The sequence below is a fragment of the Atractosteus spatula genome, chromosome 27, assembly GCF_055471065.1.
Source record: "Atractosteus spatula isolate fAtrSpa1 chromosome 27, fAtrSpa1.hap1, whole genome shotgun sequence".
Taxonomy (NCBI): Eukaryota; Metazoa; Chordata; class Actinopteri; order Semionotiformes; family Lepisosteidae; genus Atractosteus; species Atractosteus spatula.
The window spans coordinates 3,108,225-3,129,235 of record NC_142732.1 but is presented as its reverse complement, the minus strand read 5'-3'; the positions used below and the strand labels follow the sequence as shown (position 1 = coordinate 3,129,235).

Here is a 21,011-nt window from a genome sequence, read left to right as displayed (position 1 = left end):
GAAATTCTGAGCAGCACACAGCCTTTTGCATGTTGCAAATGATATTTGGGCTCTGGTGGAGTAACAACTAGTTCATTCTTGGCTGAACTCCACTATTGGCCTTGTTAGCACCCCTTGGGCTTGCGCCAATCACCGAGCACCTCAATTTTAAGGCATGGAATGAGGTCATCTGGCCGATTCCTCTAAGCGACTGCTTGATGTCTTGATCTTTTTTCTTTCCAGTGAGATCTGCTAACATTAATTAGCATAGTATCAATTGATTGATTCATTCCTCAGTGCAACACAATTTCTCAAGTGTTGGGCAAAACTGTGGTCCCCTGCAAATGTTGAAAAATTAATATTTCCCCTGAAAAGGTTTGTCTGGTTTGATTTTCAAAAGATGGATGATTCTATGACATTAAATTCATAGCTGATACGGTGTCTGATGAGTTATTTTAAAATCTAATCTGGAAGAAAGCTGTTTCTTTAGTGTTATTTTTTTAAACTTGTGCACTGCTGCATGGTCTGAATTAGTATTACCTGGAATGTTTATCAGTTGTCAATTTCCTTAGATCTAGTCATATGAGGACAATAAATCTATTCCTTTCTCCACTAGGAGCAGTATAAAAAAACTATATAGTTAATATCAGTCCCTAGACAATCTACTTCTCTTGTAAAAGGTAGAGGTTTATTACCCTATCACAGATGATAGAAGTGCATTGTATTTACCACAATGTAGACATCTTTGTTGAAGAATAGCTTGTATATTTTTAAGAGGCGTTTTTCCTTGACTTAATCAGACAGTAGTCAATAAGTCTTGCTTGGAGGACCATACAGACTTCAGACAATACACCTCTGCAAGGCTCCATTCTATTTTTGTGCATATTAAGCCTGACTCCACCTCAAGTTAAGACCCTCAGGGAATTACTGAAAGCCTTTGTGATGTGTACTGTATTCTGGAAGGGCTAATCAAATGCAGGATTCAGAGAGCCATTTCCCTCACAAATAAGGTACCTAAATGCCTGCAGAAAAGAAAGACTTGGTCTGTGTCATACTCATATCGTTGTGTGTCAAATCCCTTAATCAGAGTTTCACAATTAACCGTGATGCGCCTTGTGCAGTTACAGCATTAAGCAAGTGAATTTCCAACAAAGCTAAAAATTAGCATTATCTAACAGCATTATCTACAGTATGTAACAAACTCCTGATTTGTTGGATTTAAAAAATAGCCTAATCCTTTCTGTCTCCTAGGCTGTTTTTTATGTCGTGGATTCAAGAATGTGCCCCTAACCATTAGCCTTTTTAATGGTTGTGGTCTTTGCCATTGAGAATGTTGTCATCTACTGCATGGATTCAGTGCTGGAGTCAGTTCAGGTTAGGATTGTTCGGATGAATCAAACTGCCTTTAGCAGTTGACCATATTTAATAGTGCAGTTGTATATAGATACATGTGGAGTGCTCTTATCTTTGTTTATGACAGTGCAGGTTCATTTGTCATTCTAACAAAGCACAATAGTCACAGAGCCATTGTAAACAGGAGATCTTAGGGGTGATGCAGCAGGAGCTAGGGACATGTACAGTGGGGTGATGAGTGGAATTTTCCACAAGGCATCCTCTCCATAGCTTTGCCTGGGAAGCATCAAGGGGCAGACCTTCTATTTGCCATTATGCGGACAACAGGATTATAGGTAACGTATTAACTGCACTTTGTTCTATTTCCAAAGTGGCTTGGCATGATCAAATAGAAAAATCCACCTTTTCTTCTATCTTTTTTTTTTACCAACCATCAGAATGTTGGCTCAGAAACAAACTCAGGACGTGCAGCCCCGAATTCCGTGACATCAGGAGTGACCAAGCATATGTGGGTGAAGAGCCATACAATTGCAAGTAACGGCTGCACTTTCAGAGTCCAGAATTCTTTGTGTGTATAGTGGACATTCTACCCATTCCTGCCTTAACACCACTAGCACACAGATCGGAATCCCAATGTTGGTTTTCAGTCTTTCTTCCTAGGAATCTCTGTGCACACCATGTCATTTTATTGCTCTCTTCCTGTGTCATTTTCCAGGTGGCCAGATAATTTACGAAAGCTCAGATTAAAGGGAACCACTCTGATGGACAGAGATCATGTTTATCTTGCTCTGCACTTGTGGGCATAATTCAAACTTTAGTGTGAACAAGAAGACAACTGTTGAATCTAAGACATACCAAAACAAATTATATGAATGTTATTGTTTTAACATTTGGGTATGTTCACTCATAATCCTCTTTCCCAGACACTGCTGGATGTTTTGAAGGCAACCAGATGGCCTCTGGTATAACACTCGAGGGAATATTTGCTCACACTAATTACAGCTGTAACATGGACACAGATTCTCACACTGACCTTTATATCATCATGTTGCAGAACAAGGTGTCTTCGGTTTTGTAGATAATCTGTTTGCTGGTTGGGTTTTAATTTAAATTTAATCCAATTATGAGCTCACGCAGCAGAAACGGCCACTGTAAAGTGTGACCTTTCGATCTGAAAACGTCACTGTCTGAATTTAATTAACCAAGAGCAAGGGGGTTTTGACAAGAAAGAGTGTGCTTTTAAAAAAAACAGAGTTTGGCGTTGAACCATGTGCACCGTTTCAACATATTCCAGCTTCACGTGTTGGTCTGTGCCCCTGTTTATAAAGATACATTTTCAGAACTGTGACTTGGTTTTCTCCTTCTGTTCTCCACACACCAGTTTTTCATGTTTAATTAGGTTTCCTTGGATGAGCAGTAAAAAAGAAAAAAGAATATATATTTTGTTTCAGCAGGAAAATGTATTCAATGTTTTTTTCTTCAACTGTATTCAGTACTTAGGATAAGTCATTTAGACTTTCATCAATTTGCTTGTCATTTAACAATGGCAGTGTGATCAGAAACACAGTTTGTGGTATAGTTGATTGCTTCACGTAGCCTAATCTTTGAAAAAGAAATTGCATTAGTAAAAAAATGGCAATACATTAGAGTAATCTTTTCAACAGAGATATATAGGTTTAATTCTGGAGTTTTGTGATTCAGCCCCACAGACAGTACAACTTCTCTAGTTCAAGGTTTTTAGTGTTTTCTCTGTGCTGCTGGGTTGATAGAGGTATATGCTAAATTTCGGAAACTTTGATGAAATAATCAAAAGTAGTGAAGACTCATAAGGATTTAGTGGCTATGTATAACAGCAGTGTACTCTATAAATAGAAGGAACAAAGTCCTGGGAATCAGGAAGGTTATTCTGCCTGTTACAGACGGAGCTCATCTGGTGTGTGAGCTCTGGGTTTCTTGCAACCTGAGCTACTGTATGCAATATAACCTGTTGCTGTGCACCTCACTATGTTATCAGTGTATTTCAGTAAAGAAGCCAAATGTAAAAAGTTTCTTTCTCAGACTGTGAAAAGTGGGCATACAGCACTGTAGAGTATTACAGTCTTTGACAAAATCAGCAAGGGGAAAAACTGTCATTTGTGTAAGGTAGTAAGATGGTAGCAAGGGTGCACATATTGATCTAATTACCTTTAACAGGCCCCACGCTTTCCTGACATACTCTGCATTGACTGAAACTGACTGATGGTTCCCCACCTATCAGGAAAAAGGCCTGTTGCAGAGTGATGGCATGTGATGTGGTGAACAGTGTTCATAATCTACAGTCTACAGTCCTACCCATTAAAACTCAGCTCTGCACCGACTGCATCAATGATAAATTCTTGGTTTGCACTGATCTTGCTGAAAGGGGTGATCAATAAACTTCTCTGCCTACTGGTTCTGCAGGTGGGGGGGAGACTTTGCAAACTCTATCCCACTCCTGTTGTATTAGTATGTCGAAGGAGTCTGTATAGTGCATTGTCATGGAAGAGCTACAAGCCTGCTGCCCGTGCCCTTGTCCTGGGTAGCTTTGTATGTGAACACTGTCACTGTGTTGAAGTGGTTAGGATAAACCTGTCAGAGGGCTAAATATGGCTACTTCTAATCCTTTGTCTGCACTGACCTGTGCCTGCAGGGAGAGAATCCTTGTTAGGGTCACAGCAGTCTTCTAGCTGGAACATGCACTCATCCACAAGAGTGATATTATGTAGCACCAAACTTCTGCATCTCTAAGTATCTCCTTTTAAACTCTTCTCCTGCAGTGTTATACCCTTACATTGTCAATAGCATGCCAGACACAAAATCAGACAAGCATGAAAAGGAAGGGGATGTGGTTTCAGTCATTCAGAATCCTGTTTCATCTCAATAGAAGCATCCTGGGTGTTCACTGGATTTGCCTGCAAGCCAGACTATAGCCAACAGAATGCCTGCATGTTAAGAAAACCGAAGAACCGAAGAAGAAGTCACATTTTTAATTTGGAAGCTCAACCCTTATTTTTGTCCCTTTTATTGTTACACTGAAATTAGCGCTCATGTTTGATATGCTCGTGATGCCTTCTCTGATGCAGAGGATATTCATCCAGTGTTTTGCCAAGGGACACAGTAAAACATCTGAAGTGTAAGAAAATTTGAAATTTTCTATGATGCTGATGTTTGTTGAAGGTTTAAATTGAGTAATACGAGAGCTGCGATGTTTGATTTGGTTATTGAAACACTTTTTATTTGGCATTGTTAAAGTGCTGTTTACTGTACATATTGCAACTCCTGATCTATTTTGTTGAAGAGGATGGATTAAAACTCTGTCCTTAACTGCTCTGCTCTTGATTTAGAAATGTGTCCATCATTTAGGATCATTTTTTTTTTTGCAAACGTCCTACCAGTATTACTTAGATTTCACATGGTTGGCATCAAACAACACAACGCTAATACATTGTACTTATTGGAGAGCCTTATGTTGCTGCTCAGTGCATTAAAAAAAGCAACACCACGAGTCACTAGAGGATGTAACCGAGAGACTAAAGGGGATTAAGTTCAGAAAAGCTTGCTCATGTTTCAGTACGCAGCCTTATATCAGCCATGGCAGGGTGAAATATGTGAAGACCAGCCTTTCACTCTTAAATCCCTGTTTTCAGCTTTACATCTGCTAGCTGTTGAAAGACAATATGCCACTGGGTAAAGACACTCAGAATCCATTATTCTGAATCCATAATCACGGAATTCATCATTCTCTGTATTAAAGGACTAGACCCCTTCCAGTTGGCCAACATCCTGGGCGAACCGTATGTCAACGGCTAAGTTAGATGGTGGTTTTTTGTAATGGGAAGCTCCGTTAAAAGGACTGCTTTAAAAGTATTTTTTTTGCTTTCCCTGGAAGCCAGTGGTGGGTAACTGAAGTTAGAGAAACGCGTAGAGACACGTTGGTGTACCGGCCCTAAAAGTGCCGGCTGGAACTTGTTGGCCTGAGACAACCTGGTGCAGGATGGAGGTTAGAAGAGAATGGGATAAGCAGAGCCTTGAAATGGTCTTGACATACTGACAGGTCCTTGGGGTGCTTTTTATCATTTAATATACTTTTTTTAAATTATGATCCCTATCAAAGACTGCATGATGCTTTACTTACTGGGAATTTAAGTGTATTTGTTGATGGTGTTCTCTACCCTTTCCATTTGAGATTCCCTTCCCCAACTACTCTAGAGCTTGTGGTTAGTGACCCAGGGTGGCCAGTCTTGTTTGTTTTTGTTGTGCCACAGTTCTTTTCAGAGCCTGAGGGAGACTGTTCTTCACATAACAACAGAAGAATGGTTACACACAAGAGGCCATTTGGCTCATCTAGTATACACTGAATTGATCCAAGCAATCTCATCCAGCTGTTGCTTGAAAGAAAGCTTTGGGTAAAGAAATGTTCAAAATGCACTTTTCTACAGTTTCCACTTGTATCCTCTGGTCAGTGTTTAACTGTTCACTCAGAAGAAATCTTGAGCTTGTTTGTGTCTTAGAGTATTTTGAATACTTGAATTACTTGAAAATAAAAAGTGCTTTATTATTACATTGAAATAAACCTTCACATCTTCACATTTGATGATGTGAAGCTCTCAAACACATATATACCTGGGTTTTCAATATTTTATGCGTGCATAAGAAAGCACATCCTGTGTTCTATAAAGCAAGGCAAAGTATTTGATGATCTATGTTCATTTGTTGGCATTTATTCATGTGCTATTTGAAACTATGTCACTGAAAAATGAATTCTTACTACAACTACAGATGATAGATTGTGCTTTGAATTTTACATACAAATTTAATTGATGAATTAAAAGGCTTACTGAGATTGGTTATCCATTGCCTTTGAAGATACCAACTTAACTTTTTTATAACTGACCTTAAAGAGGAGTGTCATTTTTTCCAGTCATTTTTCCCCATGTAAACCATCTTCAGATATTTAAGAAGAGGGAAATCAATTAACTTAGGCATGGAGGAGATGAATGAAATTAGAAAACAAATACCCACTGTCCCCCTGCTCTCGAGGATCAAATATAAATGGCTTGTTTCCTTGTATTATGTAAGTGCTATGTGAAGATTTATGGGCAGTGTCAGTACAGAGTAGGCATTAAAGATCTCCAGTGTTATTAGGAAGTTCTTTAAATTGGGTTTGATCCAGAGTATTAATGTGCCCATCTTGATTTAGTGTTACTGCAGGAATGACCCACTGTAACTGACTTTGGCATCATTTGATGACACACACTTATACCACTGGTGGATCAGCTACCTGAGTGGATTTGTACCTCAATAATCCTGCTTGCTTCTAGCCAAGGAAGGAAGGAGGGGCTGAGTTGGGCAGATCTGACAAAGCCCATTACACCACAGGGTTATTGGTTGTGTAACAGGGGGAATGAAGCAGTGGACACCCCTGAGGAAGTGCATTTGTTTGTGTGTGTGAGTCTTAGAAGATGCATGGGAAAAGTCTTCAGTAGGGGATGCAGTAACTCAGCTTGACTTCTCTTTTGATATTGCTCTGAGTCATCCGTGCTTGTCTGACCTGAAGTTGGGGGCTTTATTTTCTGGGAACCGTTGAAAATTTAATGAAGGAGAGCTGATGTAGAAGACAAAAATAAAACAGAGATGCCTGCATTGTGCGTAGGACGTCACTGGTGTAGCTGAAGAGCCTTATTGGATGGTTTGTGGTCTTGCCTATGGCTGAGGAGCTGAAGGCTTATGCAGAATAGGTAGTCATTTATGCTTAAAGAAAGCTCTGATTCAATAGTCTTGCTCTTCAGGAGCAACAGGGAAATGAACCTGTACTGAACAACACTCAGCAGTCCCTCTCAGCTAGAAGAAACTCCCCACTGCTTTTTAAAGGGAAGCCAAGCATCAGTGTGGATGAGTTTCTGTTCTCGCTCAGCAGTAAACAGGATCCAGTAGTTAATTCCAATGGCATATGACTTGTGACGAATACACTTCTCCCCTCTCTGTTCCTTTGTGGGACTCCTCTGTCTGTCTGCCATGCTGTTTGCAAGGTGATGTGATGTTCTCGACAGAGTCTGGCTTCTAACATGTCTGTGGGCAAGGATGTAATTATCACATGAAGGCCCCTCGTCAGACCTGTCATGTCAGCTTTGATGGGGAACTGATTGTGACAGAGCAATCAACCAAGCAGGTCAACCCTTAACTTCAGTACCTACTTTTTATGCTGGCAGTCCAGTGTCAAGGCAGAGTCTTGGTGTAGATGTTGCCAGTAACACATTTGTTTTCATGAGTATCACTTTCCAGTATATTCCTTCATTGTCAGTGGCAGATTTCATTGTTTTAAAATAATGGTGGATGACAGCATCTGTCTGTGGAGGTTGTGTTGCTCATGTTTCATGGGTATTAGATTTTTCCTTACTGCACAGTACTGAACAGTGGCTTATTGTTGTCGTTGCATATTCTTGTCTAGCTTCCTGGTTTGATTTGCCAGTGATTACACAGGAAAATATTATCCATATTGAAAATGTTGTCATGCTGTATGTTATCAGGGAACTTTCTTCCAGAAAGGCAAGTCTGGCAGATCGAGTTTTGCATCTCTGCCATGCATTTCTGTGGTGTGTGAAAATTTGAGCCACAGTTGTGACAAGAAGTAAAGGCATTTCTCTTTCTGCACTATTGAATATTCATGCTACAGCAATGTGAACTGTTTTCACCTCATAAACAGCTCAACGTAATCTACTCATCACATCTTGGAAAGCAATTTTTTTTGTTTTTTGTTTGTCTGGACGAACAATATAAATGTCCTTTTTTTGATTAGCTAGGGCTCTAGACCCTGCATATCAATTGGGATTTGTACTAATGCTGTATGTGGTTTCTCTAGCTAATGATAGGTGAGCCATCTTTTGAGCTGCTGGAAAACACTAATGAATTTGTGCCTGTTGTAAGTTCAGGTTTATTTCTGTTGCCGTCCTTTAACTGGCTTTTGTGACAGCCTGTGAGCTACACACACCAAACATTCAATTCTTGACAAACCAGTTTGGCATGAAAGCCCTTGATATGTGCTCTATGTCCACTCACATCCTTTCTGGCATGATGACCTGCAAAACAAAAAAGGTACTGTTTTGCAATGAAAATGATTTTAATCTTTTGATGGTCTTTTGATCTTCCATAGAACATTGACAGTTCTATGATTGAACATGAGTTAGAGCTTTAAAAGCTTTTTAAAAGCAGCAGTCTGGGTCATGCCATGGAATGCACACCTTTCATTGCCAATACAGAACTATTTCCATTATCATTAATCTAAAATGCAGAAAAGATGCAAAGACAGATTTACACTGCACTAAAATAACCCCGTCTGTTGTTGTTGTTCGACTGGACTTGTTGACTCTTTTCTTTTCTCATCAGTTGTTAAGTGCTGGCAGAATGAACCCAGTCCTTGGGCTTTTGTTCTATCAGTGTGATTGGAATGGCTTTTACAGTGACTTGCCAGTACCAGACAACAGCCTCCAATTTAGTTTCTGTCATCAGCTCCAGAATCTGCAGTGTTCTTTAGATTGCAGCTTTGTTTCTCAAGCCCTTAGCAGGGCTCACATAGGGGCCTAGTGATGAGTCTGACCACATTCGAGTCCTTGTGGCCACCACCTCTTTGTGGTGGAGATCCTCCAGTGCCAAAGAGAAAGGGGGAAAAGCCAAGCCTATGCTGTGCTGGTTAGGTCCCCATACAGGGAAAACATTTAATACCTTCACCCTCATTTTTTAGATGTTCTGTAGTAATACCCCAGAGTCAGTAATGATCACTAGAAAATGGAATGATGACTATCATGGAGTTAAAACATGTTTGCAGTATATGAAATGAGTGTGAGGGTCTAATATTCTTACCACATTTCTAATGCACATTTTTATGTGCAGCTCTGGTATTTGTAATTTTATTTGAGTCATCATATATAGCAGTTTTTCACAGGCATATTCTAATACAGTCAAACAGTAAGGACTAATACAGTGAGTGGTGCAGAAGATCTAACAGGACTGCAATTGTGGACATCAAGCCAATTTCATTGTGCTCCTTCATTCAGCAATGTCACGTGTGTGTCTGCAACCCTGCTGCATTACCGCTGTGGGCCATATTCCTGTAGCAAAAACAAATGCCAGTATTCCAGCACTCAAAGCTAAAATGCAAGCTGAGAATATGTAATTGGCATTTTGAAAGATTTCTGTGATGCCTCCGAGCTTCTGCCTGTGTCCTTCTAAAGAGAGAAAATCACAGATGTGAAAAATATAAAATGATTGTACATAATATTTAAATACAATTATTTTCCTAACCCTTCACGTGTCCTTCAGAGAAGTAGGGTGAAGACAATGGTTTGAGTTATAGTAGGTTGTGTTTGAGGAATGTGTTTGAGTCTTCATTAAAATATGTCAGGTTCATTAAAGACAGGATCCTTCGCCAAAGAGTATATTTTAGGAAAATATTTTAAAAAACAGGCAAGCATTTAAAGACATTATTAAATAAGAATTAAACCACATTTCAGTTACATACCTATTGCATGAGAATTGAATTGCATTATCATTGCTTGTGGTAAAACCACTGTAGAAATTATTTAATATTTAATTTACTTAATTATTTTGCCAGATAATTATTTTCTTATTATGTAATACATTTTTGAAATTGGTAAAATATATTTTTTGATCAGTTTGAGTGGAAAATTTGATTCTCTTGCAGTGGATATATGTTCTCTTTTTCTCTTGCAAGTAATATAATCAACCTTAAGGCATTTGACATTGGTCAGGGTCTTGAAGATTTAAAGAACAGCATATACTTTCTGACGGTTGTCACAGGTGGGCAAAAGTGCTGTGATAAATTCATTAACTGGCTTTAGAAAAACATGTGGCCAACACTGTCTTATTCTGTCAGCACACTTAGATCTGGCTAACCTTGATTTGACTATTACATTGTTAAAATAGGGCAACGTATTAACTGCAGTGTACAGCATTTCCTCATAGAACTCACTTTCAAATACTAATCAGATCCAGTCAGTTATAATCTGAGGTGTGATCAGATCAGAAGACTGGGGGTATTTTTTATACATTCTGAATGCAGGGCACTAAGAAAAAAAGACTGAATTGAATACTTTCCACAGGGAGTCTTATTTTGATTTTTTGTCTCTACAGCAGAGCATCAGTTTAGCTTAAGGGAATATATTTTATGCTAACCTCCATGACATTTAATCCCAGTAGAAGGCTAATACACATGATATATAAACTTGATTATCCTTATCATCATACCATTTTTGCATTTGGAACACATAAATGAGGTTTTGTTCCCAATGGCACCAGAAATGAGTCTGAAACAAATTGAAATAATCAGTCACTTTTATTCCTGTTAATAAGGTTACGCTTTGTGCAATTCTCTTGGGGATTTTGGATGGAGTATGGTGACTGTGTTTTATCTTCATAGCCCTGGTAGTGTTTATGCAAGACATTGTTGTGTCATTACTGTTGAAAATAGGTGAATGATAACTGTTACTTAGCTATAAACAATGGTAGAAATGTGTGACAAATAGGACAGAGATATCTTTGCCCCAAGCAATTCTTTCATTTCAGTTCAACCTCAGAAGTCAAACGTGGAGGTGGAAAGGATTCTGATTGGAACTGGTCCATAGCCAAACTAGAAATCGCATAGTGCTGGCCTGTCTTGGTGACAGATGGAATGCAGTGTGTCATCTTCACCTGGATTTCCCTTGCCATTCAGTGAGGAGGAGGATGAATGAGCGAGGCTGGGAGAGATTAGTGATTAGGTATGGCTCCTAACTGAGTCCCGGTATAATATACTATGGCGATGACTATTGATTGTGAAGCAGAATGAGTCAGCTGAATTGCTTTTACTGTAGGCATGTTCTACTGAGCACTGCATTGAAATAAGCATTGCTTATAAGAAAGTCATTTGTGATCCAAAGTCTTAAAGCGATTAAAAAAGGAAGAAAGTGGGTGGTGAGTCAAAAAGGTTTAACTGATGAGCAGTATGATGTCCATATGCAAGAGGGAAAATGAAACACCTGTCCGTGTCCCACATAGCCTAGAAAATTTCTGACATGCTGACTGGAGAAGCAGCAACTGATGCCAGAGCTGAGCCTGAGGAAAATGTCACCACTGTGAAAGGAAATATTAGATCCTGATAAGCTGGCTCATAAGATGTCGTAAAGTCAGCCATGTAAATATTAGTTAGGAAAAAGTGATTTCTTTTTAAATAAGCACCAACTGTGCTCCAAAACAAATGCTGCATTTTTGTGGGTACAGTGATTTTGTATATGCAAATGTAATGTACTGTAGGTTTTCCCATATATCAATCTTTACTGTTTATCTGCTGTTATTGGAGGTAAGAAAAGAAGGCCATGATCACAGTGTAATACACAAACATGCATCTTTATCTGTGCAGAAATAATTCTTATCTTAAGTTAGCTTACGTTATAGATTCTTACGTTATACTTAGTTACAGTACCATCACATCCCATGTGTCTGTCTAAATTAAATCGACACTTATGCTTCATGTAAAAGGGAGAAAACCACACAAATGTGGAAAAAAAATAATTCCTTACATTTATAAAATAAAGATACCAAAGGATCTAATAATCTAAAGAAATAGGAGGAGACCCACTTTATGTATGACTGAAGCACAGCAACTATCTGGGCCAGCATGGCCGATATTGGATGAGAAGAAGTGAGAAATTGCTTCAGCAGCTGAAATAAGGGGGAACTTTAGGGAGGTCAAGTTCAGAGTACAGAGCTAGAGTGGAATTTAGCCAGGACACTGGGTTTAACTCCTGTTCTCATCCAAACAATCTTTAATGAACAAGCACTCAGAGCCTTGGTTTAACATCTCATTTGAAGAGCAGCATGTCGTCCAGAACAGTGTCTCTGGTCACCATACTGTCCCCATCACCACTTACAGAGCAAACCGGTCTTCTTTAGAAACCTCTCAAATCCATACTGATCAGGCCGAGCCCTGCTTAGGTTCTGAAATCTGATAAATTCACACTAGGAGATAGTAAGGCTGACAAGCTTAAGCAAAACGATTTGTTTTTTTCAGTATAAGCTTTCAAGGTATTCAAAAGCAAATTGATTTTTATTTTACTCAGTAATGAGCAGTGGTTTTTCTGCAAAGATCAAAATCCAGGTGGATGCTGCACATTGGTGGTGGTGGAGGGGAGTCCCCTTTACCTGTAAAGCGCTTTGAGTGGAGTGTCCAGAAAAGCGCTATATAAGTGTAAGCAATTATTATTATTATTATAAGATACATCTGTTACTTTTTTGTTTTTAATTTTTACATGAATATGGACACAGATTTTGCTTGAACTGGACTTGGGTTCAGTGGATTAAGAGATGTTTGTGCCAACTATCGCCATGAGACTGGACACACTCATGGCGTGTGTCCAGATGTGTTCCAGATGTGTGGAATGCCACAAGCTTTTTATGGACACAATTCTGTTCAGAGCCTTAAGAAACCCTTCTCATGTAACATACCAAGCGAGCACAAACAATCAGATAAAGAACTGAGCAATAACTGCCATTGCTCATAGCAACAGCCACACTGCATCTGTAAAGTCCAGCCTGCATACAGAGGATGCAGTGAGAGGAAAAAAAGCATGCATGATTCTGATTTTGGTTGTTTTCTAAATTGACCTTACCTGAAATAAAACGTGCAGGAAGTTGATGGCTCTGCAATTGATCTGCACATTGCAATTCATGAACTTCTGCTCTGCCATTATCGGATGTGCTCTCAGTGCATGCTCACTTGTTGCTGCCTGACACTTCCAGATTATTGGCTTGTTTTGTGCTGAAACTGACTGCGCTAGGGCCTTCAATCATCATCTTAAATGAGGAGGTCAGGTGAAAACATGATGCTCATTGCCCAATTGGTCCCTTCCTCTTAGAGATCACCTTTCCAGGGCTAATCTCTAAATGAATTAGGCTTCAGTGTCATCAAAGCCTACTCATTGTCTTAAAAAAGGATTGAATTCATGAGCTTGTTTACGGGATGCCACTCTCCAGGGTTATCTACATCAAGCAAAAAGAGGACTAAAGGTGAAGAGGTTCCATGTCTGTGCCTGTGTGTCCACGGTTAATTAGAGCATTTCAGGTGACTATACAGTAGGTCAATGTGATGCTGCTTAGTGCATGTCGTTGGGTTTCATGGTGTCAGCTTTGCTCCTGATGGAGACTAATCTTTAACTCCCGACACAATCCTGTTTAATTGCCACCACCATTGGTCTTGTGTAATAAGGCAAGAGACTGCAAAGTAAGATGAATCATATGAATTGAAGCTGAATTAGAAGTTGGATAAATAGTGGCGTTGGCTACTATAAAGCTGCAGTGTACAGTACTATGGGCCAATTATACTTTTTTCTTCTTTAATTTTCCTGAGATGAATTTCTTTCAAAGTAACCACGACATCACAGTAGTGTTTTTTGTTCCTGCAGGATTCCACACTTTTTCGTAATAGAGTTTAACAATAAATAAAAATAGGTTTTAGCCGGGTACACGCTGTGCTGTGCTTAACAGCACAGTGCAATTTGCCCTGTATTAGTAGTGTCCCAGCTTTTCTGAAATAGTATCTTCTGATATTTCTAGGGCTTTTATTGCTTTTGTGCCACCAACCATTTTAATTGGTTTCAAGTTGTTTAAAAGAAAATGACTATTATGGGTTAAATCATCATTCATTATTGATTGCCCCTTACAAAAATTAAATCGACCGAGGAGCCTTGGTATCTCATTTGACTTATTAGATGTGATTTGGTTTTAGTGCATTTTGGTTTTAATGCATAAACAGCATTTTGTCTGATTAGATTCAGTCACTCTTTCCCAGTCAGCTTTCTGGTTTGACCTTCAAATGCAGCTATTTTGCTCCTGACACACAGACCCATTTAATGCAGAGATAAAATGTCAATAAGGTATACAATAAAATACAAAAGCTATTGGAGATGGCCTGTACTTTCTTTAACTGGTTTTGGTTGCTGTTTGAGAAGGATGTCAAAATATTTGAAAGCGCTTTGTTTCACAATTGAAAATCTCATTATGTTTTCTTTTTTTAAAAACCTGCATCCCTAGAGTGTTTCCTATGCGGTGTGTAGCTGTTTTAATGGGGTTGTTTTCTTGTAGGACACATTGGAGAACTAAAAATTTAATACTAAAGACAAATCCCACAGAAACATGAAGCAACATGATTATTATTAACCTGCTAATATTTATAAGACACACAAGTATAACAAAATCATAGTATTTACATGTATGTGATTAGTGTCACAATGGAAGAATTGAGAACAAGATGATACTTTTACTGATAAGTATACTGATACTTTCTCTTTCATGGCTAATTTATTAAATGGTTTCATTTAACTGTTATCATGGCCATATAATGATAAGCTTTTGCATTTTTTCTGAAGCAAAACCAGTCAATTGTTTTAATTTTCCATTTGCACCCATTTCAAACCTCCTGTATGTTCAATTACACCTCACCTGTCCAATCAGCTAGAGATTCTGAGGGCTCAGCTGTGTACTCCGAGCTTTTTAGCTTTTTTTTTCCCACTTTTGGAGGTGAGATCGTGCCATTGGCTGCAGTCTGTGAATAGGGACAGTAGTTAATCCTGCACTCAGGGTGTGTCTGCACTCTCTCTGTGGTTCTGTTGCTGCAGATTTAGAGATGTCAAGCATTAAAGAGCACAGTGTGTGAGACCTTTCCTGTTCCTGGGCATGGAGGAGGGGAACCCTAAGTATCCCACATTCCCCGAGGGTGTGTCTCCGGACTATTGTTTCACTTTTTCTCCTCCTTTCCTCTCACAGCATTTGCAGTGTCTGAAAACACCAGTTTAATGTGGCTGTAATATTTAAAGAGTTTGGCGTGTGAGTGTGAGATTAATGCATGCCTTGTGTTTGATGCATGACGCTTGAGGAGTCCGAGTTCATCCGAGAACTTGACTACCTTTAAAAATGTTTTGATCAGTATTTTTTTAAATATTACAGCTTTAGACTTCAGTAAAGAAGACCATGCTTTTTGCTGGTGCCTCTATGTATTTCTTATCAAAGACTTTTTTTGCTATTGAAATCCATCCCCCCAAGTCTCAAAACAACCATAACAAAGTGTCAATACTAACGCTAGGACCGTTCACTGACCTCAGTGGAAATGCATTCCCTCTACTAATCAGTGACCAAAGAGAAACTCTGGGGCTGTTCAGTTTTTAATAACCATCTCTGTTTCTGTGAGGTTGCCTGTAAAGAGCTGTTGGATTCCAATATGTGTGGTCATTTTATGTAGGCATATGGCTTTTGGTGCTAGCTGAAGCAGGAAATTCAAGCAGCATAACTGAATTAGTAATGCCTTATTGGTCTGTGCACTCAGGCCCATCTGTACATTACAAAAAAACAACCTTCTGGCAGATCCAGGCACTTTCATATTCCCAGTTTATACAACAGTCACTGGTGTTCTTTCAAATAATTACAGTTTTCAGACTTCAGAGTTGTCAGTTTAATAGACACTTTTCACTGATGTGAACTGTGAAGATTCTAAGATGAAAATGATTAAACTCTGAAATGTGCGTGAACATGTCAGGACCTGTTAGAGAGTACAGCATATTATCTCTCATTTCCACATACAAAATCTGATCTATACATTCATCTCGCTTTAAAAGGTAGAATTGAAAAAGTTTCTAGGTTTTGTCTACGCTGTACTTGTACTGAGCCCAAGAAAATTACTTCTATTTCTAAAGGCAGATCCCTAACAGGGATTATGAACAAAGGATAATAAAACAGAAAAGGTTGATCCTGATAAACTCATGTGACCGATGCTTCATGTTATCGGTAACAACATATAGGAAAACGAATGGTGGGATCTACTTCTGGAAGAGATCAGTGCTATGATAATTTCTGCAGTGCAGTCTTAGGTTGTTTGCTTATGCATGTTTGTATGTACAGTACACACATCTCTCTGAAGTTTCACAATGTTTTGCACTACACAACAGAAGAAAAGCATTGGGAAGTGATAATACTGTACCTTGTTGATCTTTCCACAGGCACATCAGTTGCTGTTAGGTTCTCTTAAGTGGCTCAGCCAGTAAAGACACTCACTCATAGGTAGATTGACCTCTATGATCCAGAAGTCCTGCGTTCAGGCCCAGGTCATGGTATGAACCAGTGACTAGGATTCCCCAAGGAGTAGTACATAATTGCATATGAGACGTCTCTTTAAGAAAATGAAAAACAACAGGCCCCAATCTTTCATGTTCAGTGTTTCAAATGAGCAGAGAACTGGATCACTTCACTTTAGTTTTTTAAACAGATCACCCTGAATGTAACTGACGCAAGCACAGCTGTCTCTGTCCCTGCTGGGATGTAAACTTTTTTTTTTGTGGGCTCCGAGCGCTGTAAGACCAGGTCCTCCTGTCTCTGCAGAGTTCAGAGGCTGGTGACATCACTTCTGTGTAACCCGCTCGTCCTCATCCGCTCGTGACCCGCGAGTCCTGTTACATAACAAGCACAGATCTTTCCCTGTGTTGTCACACTTGTCTTGCCTCATTCCTATACCATTGAAATGTTACCTATGCACAGGATGCTTAGGCCATGTCTCTGTGCGCAGTACACGTAGTAGTTATTTTAAAACCTTCAGATGCAGCAGCTCAAGCTCTTCACCTTGGAAATTCATTGTAACCACTGAACCACTTTTCTCTACAAAGAGTGTTTCAGTCCTTTTATTTTTTTTTGTCTGTCCTCCACTTTAATTAATATTTGGGAGCCAGACTGAAAGAGCTACTTCGTGATATGGTTGAAATGTAGTAAATGACGGTCAGTGCACTTCATTGATTGTCGGATTGCAGTGCAGCAGTTTAAAGTACCGGGAATAAGTGTACTGTGTGGGGTTAGATTTTGATGAAGGCGATTGGGATTTCACTGGAGGTAATCGTTACAATGACTTACAAGAAAGGAATGTCTCACTGTCACATTTCTGTGTATGCTCCATATGAGGAAAAACCCTCACTGAGGTCTTCAGGAACTCCATCTCCCTACTTTCTCTATGCAAGCCTGTTGTTTACTAGAATAGGTTCTTGTGCTCAAGTGGAAAACTGATTTAGTGATTTCATTTATTTCTGACAAAAGATGTGGTTAAGTAGTTCTCATAAATTGCACCTTGTGGAGAGTCTGTTATATAGTGTGTTTTAAATTTAAGTAAGAGAAAAAACAGGATTATCCTCACAGTGTCAACTCATACTTTTTTAATGTTAAAGTAGCCTTTGACCATTTGCGTGTATGTGTGTGTAAATCTTTGGCCTACGATAGTTTTTTTTCCTTGTCTTCAGAGCCTGTTTAGAGAAATGTAGTCCTCTCATATGTTTTGAACTGACACATGAATGTTCGTTTGTCCTGCCAGCACACAAAGAACGGGTCTGACTGCCTAAAACAATCTGGAGGAAAGACAATACCTGCAACTGAATTTCTGAAGGCACAAATAGGTAAGAAGCACATTTTGCAAGTAAAATCAAATATCTGGTTTTGCTCTCATTGCAATATTGTATTCACTTTAAAATTGAGTATTGCACCTAGCTAAAATGACTATTCTTTCTCAATTAACCTGCAGAGAAATAATAATTTTGTTGCTGTGTGTTTTTTAGACTAATGTGATAGTGCCTTTCTTATATTTGTTAATTATAAATTGCATATAAAACCTAATTCACAAAGCCTTTCCCAAACAAATCATTAATATTGATCAGTTGTTCATTTGGTCAGGTTGATGTCATGAATAGCGAACAGCTGATCAATATTTTGGGTGTCTGGCATGTGTTTGCTAAGCACCAGTCTCAGCAAAGTTGTGGTGCTGAATTTCTCTGTCAATTTCTCTCTGTTTGATGGCTATTAGCAAATCTTGTCCTGTTTCAAAATGCTTTGTCGATCATAGAATCAGGTGGTTACCCCATTACTGGACGTGGTCATTAATGGGACAGGAGACCTCCAAGAAAAAATAGGATCTTGCATTAATGGTGTTGGTGGACCTCTGGACCAGATATTCCAGTCTAGTGCAGTACTGTAGGAGGGTCTGATGTTAAACCAAGGCCCTGATCTATTGCCCATTAAATGATCCGCGGCATTATTGCATAGAGTAGAAGTGTTATACCCGATGTCCTCTGGCCTTCCAGTCTGGCCTCTTCTGGACATTTTCCCTAATTTGATTAGTGGAATAATTTCTCACTCCTCCTCCTGATCTGTGTATTGGGAATACTGCACTTCACAGTTGGATGAAATGAGATCCTCCTGTACATACAGTACATAACTATTTGGATTTTTGGTGTTTGTCTGTGTTTATCTCTAATTGAGTCAGTATTTCCACCACCAGTTTCATGCGCATACTTGTTGTTACTTGATTTCCATTTATGTTACCTTGCTGGTTGTAGGAATTTTTTAGGAAGGGTTGGGAATTGCTCTTTCCTTCAATGTGATTGTAGTTTGAAGCTGTAGTTTCTGTGCACTGCATAGAAAACAGTTCCTTGAGGGAAAACATTCCGTTTATAAACTTATAAAAAAACAATCTAATAAATGAATAACGGAGTCTGTGTCGAAGTCACTGTCACAGTACTCTGGTGTGATGGATTGAGTCTTGTAACAATGAGACTTCATTCCCTTTGCAAACTGTTGCATAAAAGCTCATCGGAGAAATGTAGGATATAGAAGCCTCTCTCTGAAGTCGTTTATCGTCCTCTGAAGCATCTGTTCAGTATGTTAATGGAGCTTTGTTAGAGCTAGATGTAGTTCTTTTGAGATGCAAATTGATGCAGATGTATTTACTTTGCTTTTGTTTGCTTTAATTGAGCAGTTGCGTCTCAATGAATTGCTTCTGCTGTGTTCCGCGGAATTCTTTATTTCCTTAAGCGCAAGAATGCGGTAAGAGCAGAATTTTACCACAGTGCAGTATCTTCCCCATGACTTAAACTGTTCTGGTACCTGAATCTAGCATCTTCTACGCAGAAATGCATGTAAGCTGCAGTTGACTTTGAATAACATTGGGAGAGTTTCTGCAAAAGCCAGCTTCCTTGCTTCTTAAGCTCAGTTCTCTGGCAGGCTAGCCTTCCACACACTTGTAGGTTGTGTCTCTTGCTTCCTGCTCACGTTTGTCCTTCGTGTGGCTGTACTGTTGCAGCTCGGCCCCAGGGAGTGACCTGGCCCACAGCAGGTTCATGCAAGCGGCTGGAAGAGCTCTGCACCTGACCGTCGCTGCCCCAGCCCGAGCCGACCCAACCCGCGATGTCCTCCAGCACTGAGGCGGAGCTGCAGGCCTCGTGCGTGGAGATGGACTCGGAGCACCAGACCGAGCTGGCCGATCGGGTGGCGGCCATCAACGTCACGGCGGAAAAGGAGGCCACCCCTAACGGGAGGAGGGTGAACGGGATGAATAACAGCGCGCAGGACGGCACCCCAGTTCCGTCAGTCCCCAAGAAGGCTCCCCAGCGGCCCATCCTGTCCAACAGGAAGCTGTCCCTGCAGGAGCGCTCTTCTGGAAATTACCTGGCTGCGGCCGGCGCGGGCTATGGCCCGTATGCCACAGGGCAGCCCACCCATATCTCCCCCCGCGTGGTGCGCCGGCCAACCATCGAGTCCAAGCGTGTCTCCATCTCTGACGCGCAGGTGAGGAGGAGTGGAGGCGAGAGAGACACGTGTCCTAGGTTAGAGTTTAGGTTTCCCTGCGGAATGGGATTCCCAGTTCTACTTCTTATCATACTGGGATGAGTCATCTGCTTTACAGACTACTTTATTCAGCTTAATATTCATTCATAAATTATGAGATAAAAGCGTCACATTTAGACTTTATTGTAGAATAAACCAGTCCTCTCCACATTTACCTAACATTTGCTTGGGTGTGTCGTTTTGTTTGGCAGTGCTGGTCTTAGTTTGATCTTGAACCATGTTTTTCTTTTGGATTATTGCCATTGCTGTACAACTGTGCACTGGGGAGATTTTAACAATCCACTTGTTTTGTTCTGTACACATCTGGCTAAAAATAGGAGGGATTTACACAGTTTTAAGTTCTTCTGCTCAAGAAGTGCAAAAGAGGACAAGTTAATGAGAAATGGCAGTGGCCGTAGCAGGAGCAGGTCTCTGGGCTAGGAATGACAAGAAAGTGCATGCAGAGGTTTAGCTCTTCTTGAGGTGCGGATATCAAATGATGACTCTAATTAAATAGGTGACACTGCTTTTCATCAAGGTTGTCAGTTCAGACTGACCCTAAGAAATTTGGAAAAATCATTGTTGTTGGGCTGCTTCCTTGTGTTGAGCTGCTACTTAACTGCTTGGCTTTTTGTCAATTACCAACTGAGATGGCTTGACAGAGCTCAGATTCTACAAAATTATTGATGACTTTCTTTCTCATAATATACCTATGGTTTTCTGTATAATTGCCCTCATTTAGAACACAATCTGGCTCTGTGAGTTATGCGCTAATTGCTTTCACTTTTTGTTGCTTGCAGTTCTTTTAAACAATTTTAAAACAATTATTACTCAGTCTCCTTTACATTTCTGAATGTAGTAGCTCAATGTACACTTTTCAGTAACAAATAAAATGGTAATTACTTTGTCCTCAGGTTAGTGTGAAAAGGGATCTGAGATGAGAGATTCAGCGATATAGCCACCTTTCCTGTGTTTGATCATCAGAA

General features: G+C 39.8%; 1 protein-coding gene across 1 annotated transcript in view; it reads left to right on the top strand.

The window, feature by feature from the left end:
* Window positions 1-21,011, top strand: part of camkk1a (calcium/calmodulin dependent protein kinase kinase 1a) — a 67,478-nt gene that overhangs the window by 9,587 nt on the left and 36,880 nt on the right. The window contains exons 2-3 of the mRNA XM_088906993.1: window positions 17,741-17,822; window positions 19,502-19,986. Of these exons, the coding sequence (XP_088763119.1) occupies window positions 19,606-19,986 (381 nt within the window). The 5' untranslated portion in view covers window positions 17,741-17,822; window positions 19,502-19,605. The remainder of the gene's footprint in view (window positions 1-17,740; window positions 17,823-19,501; window positions 19,987-21,011) is intronic.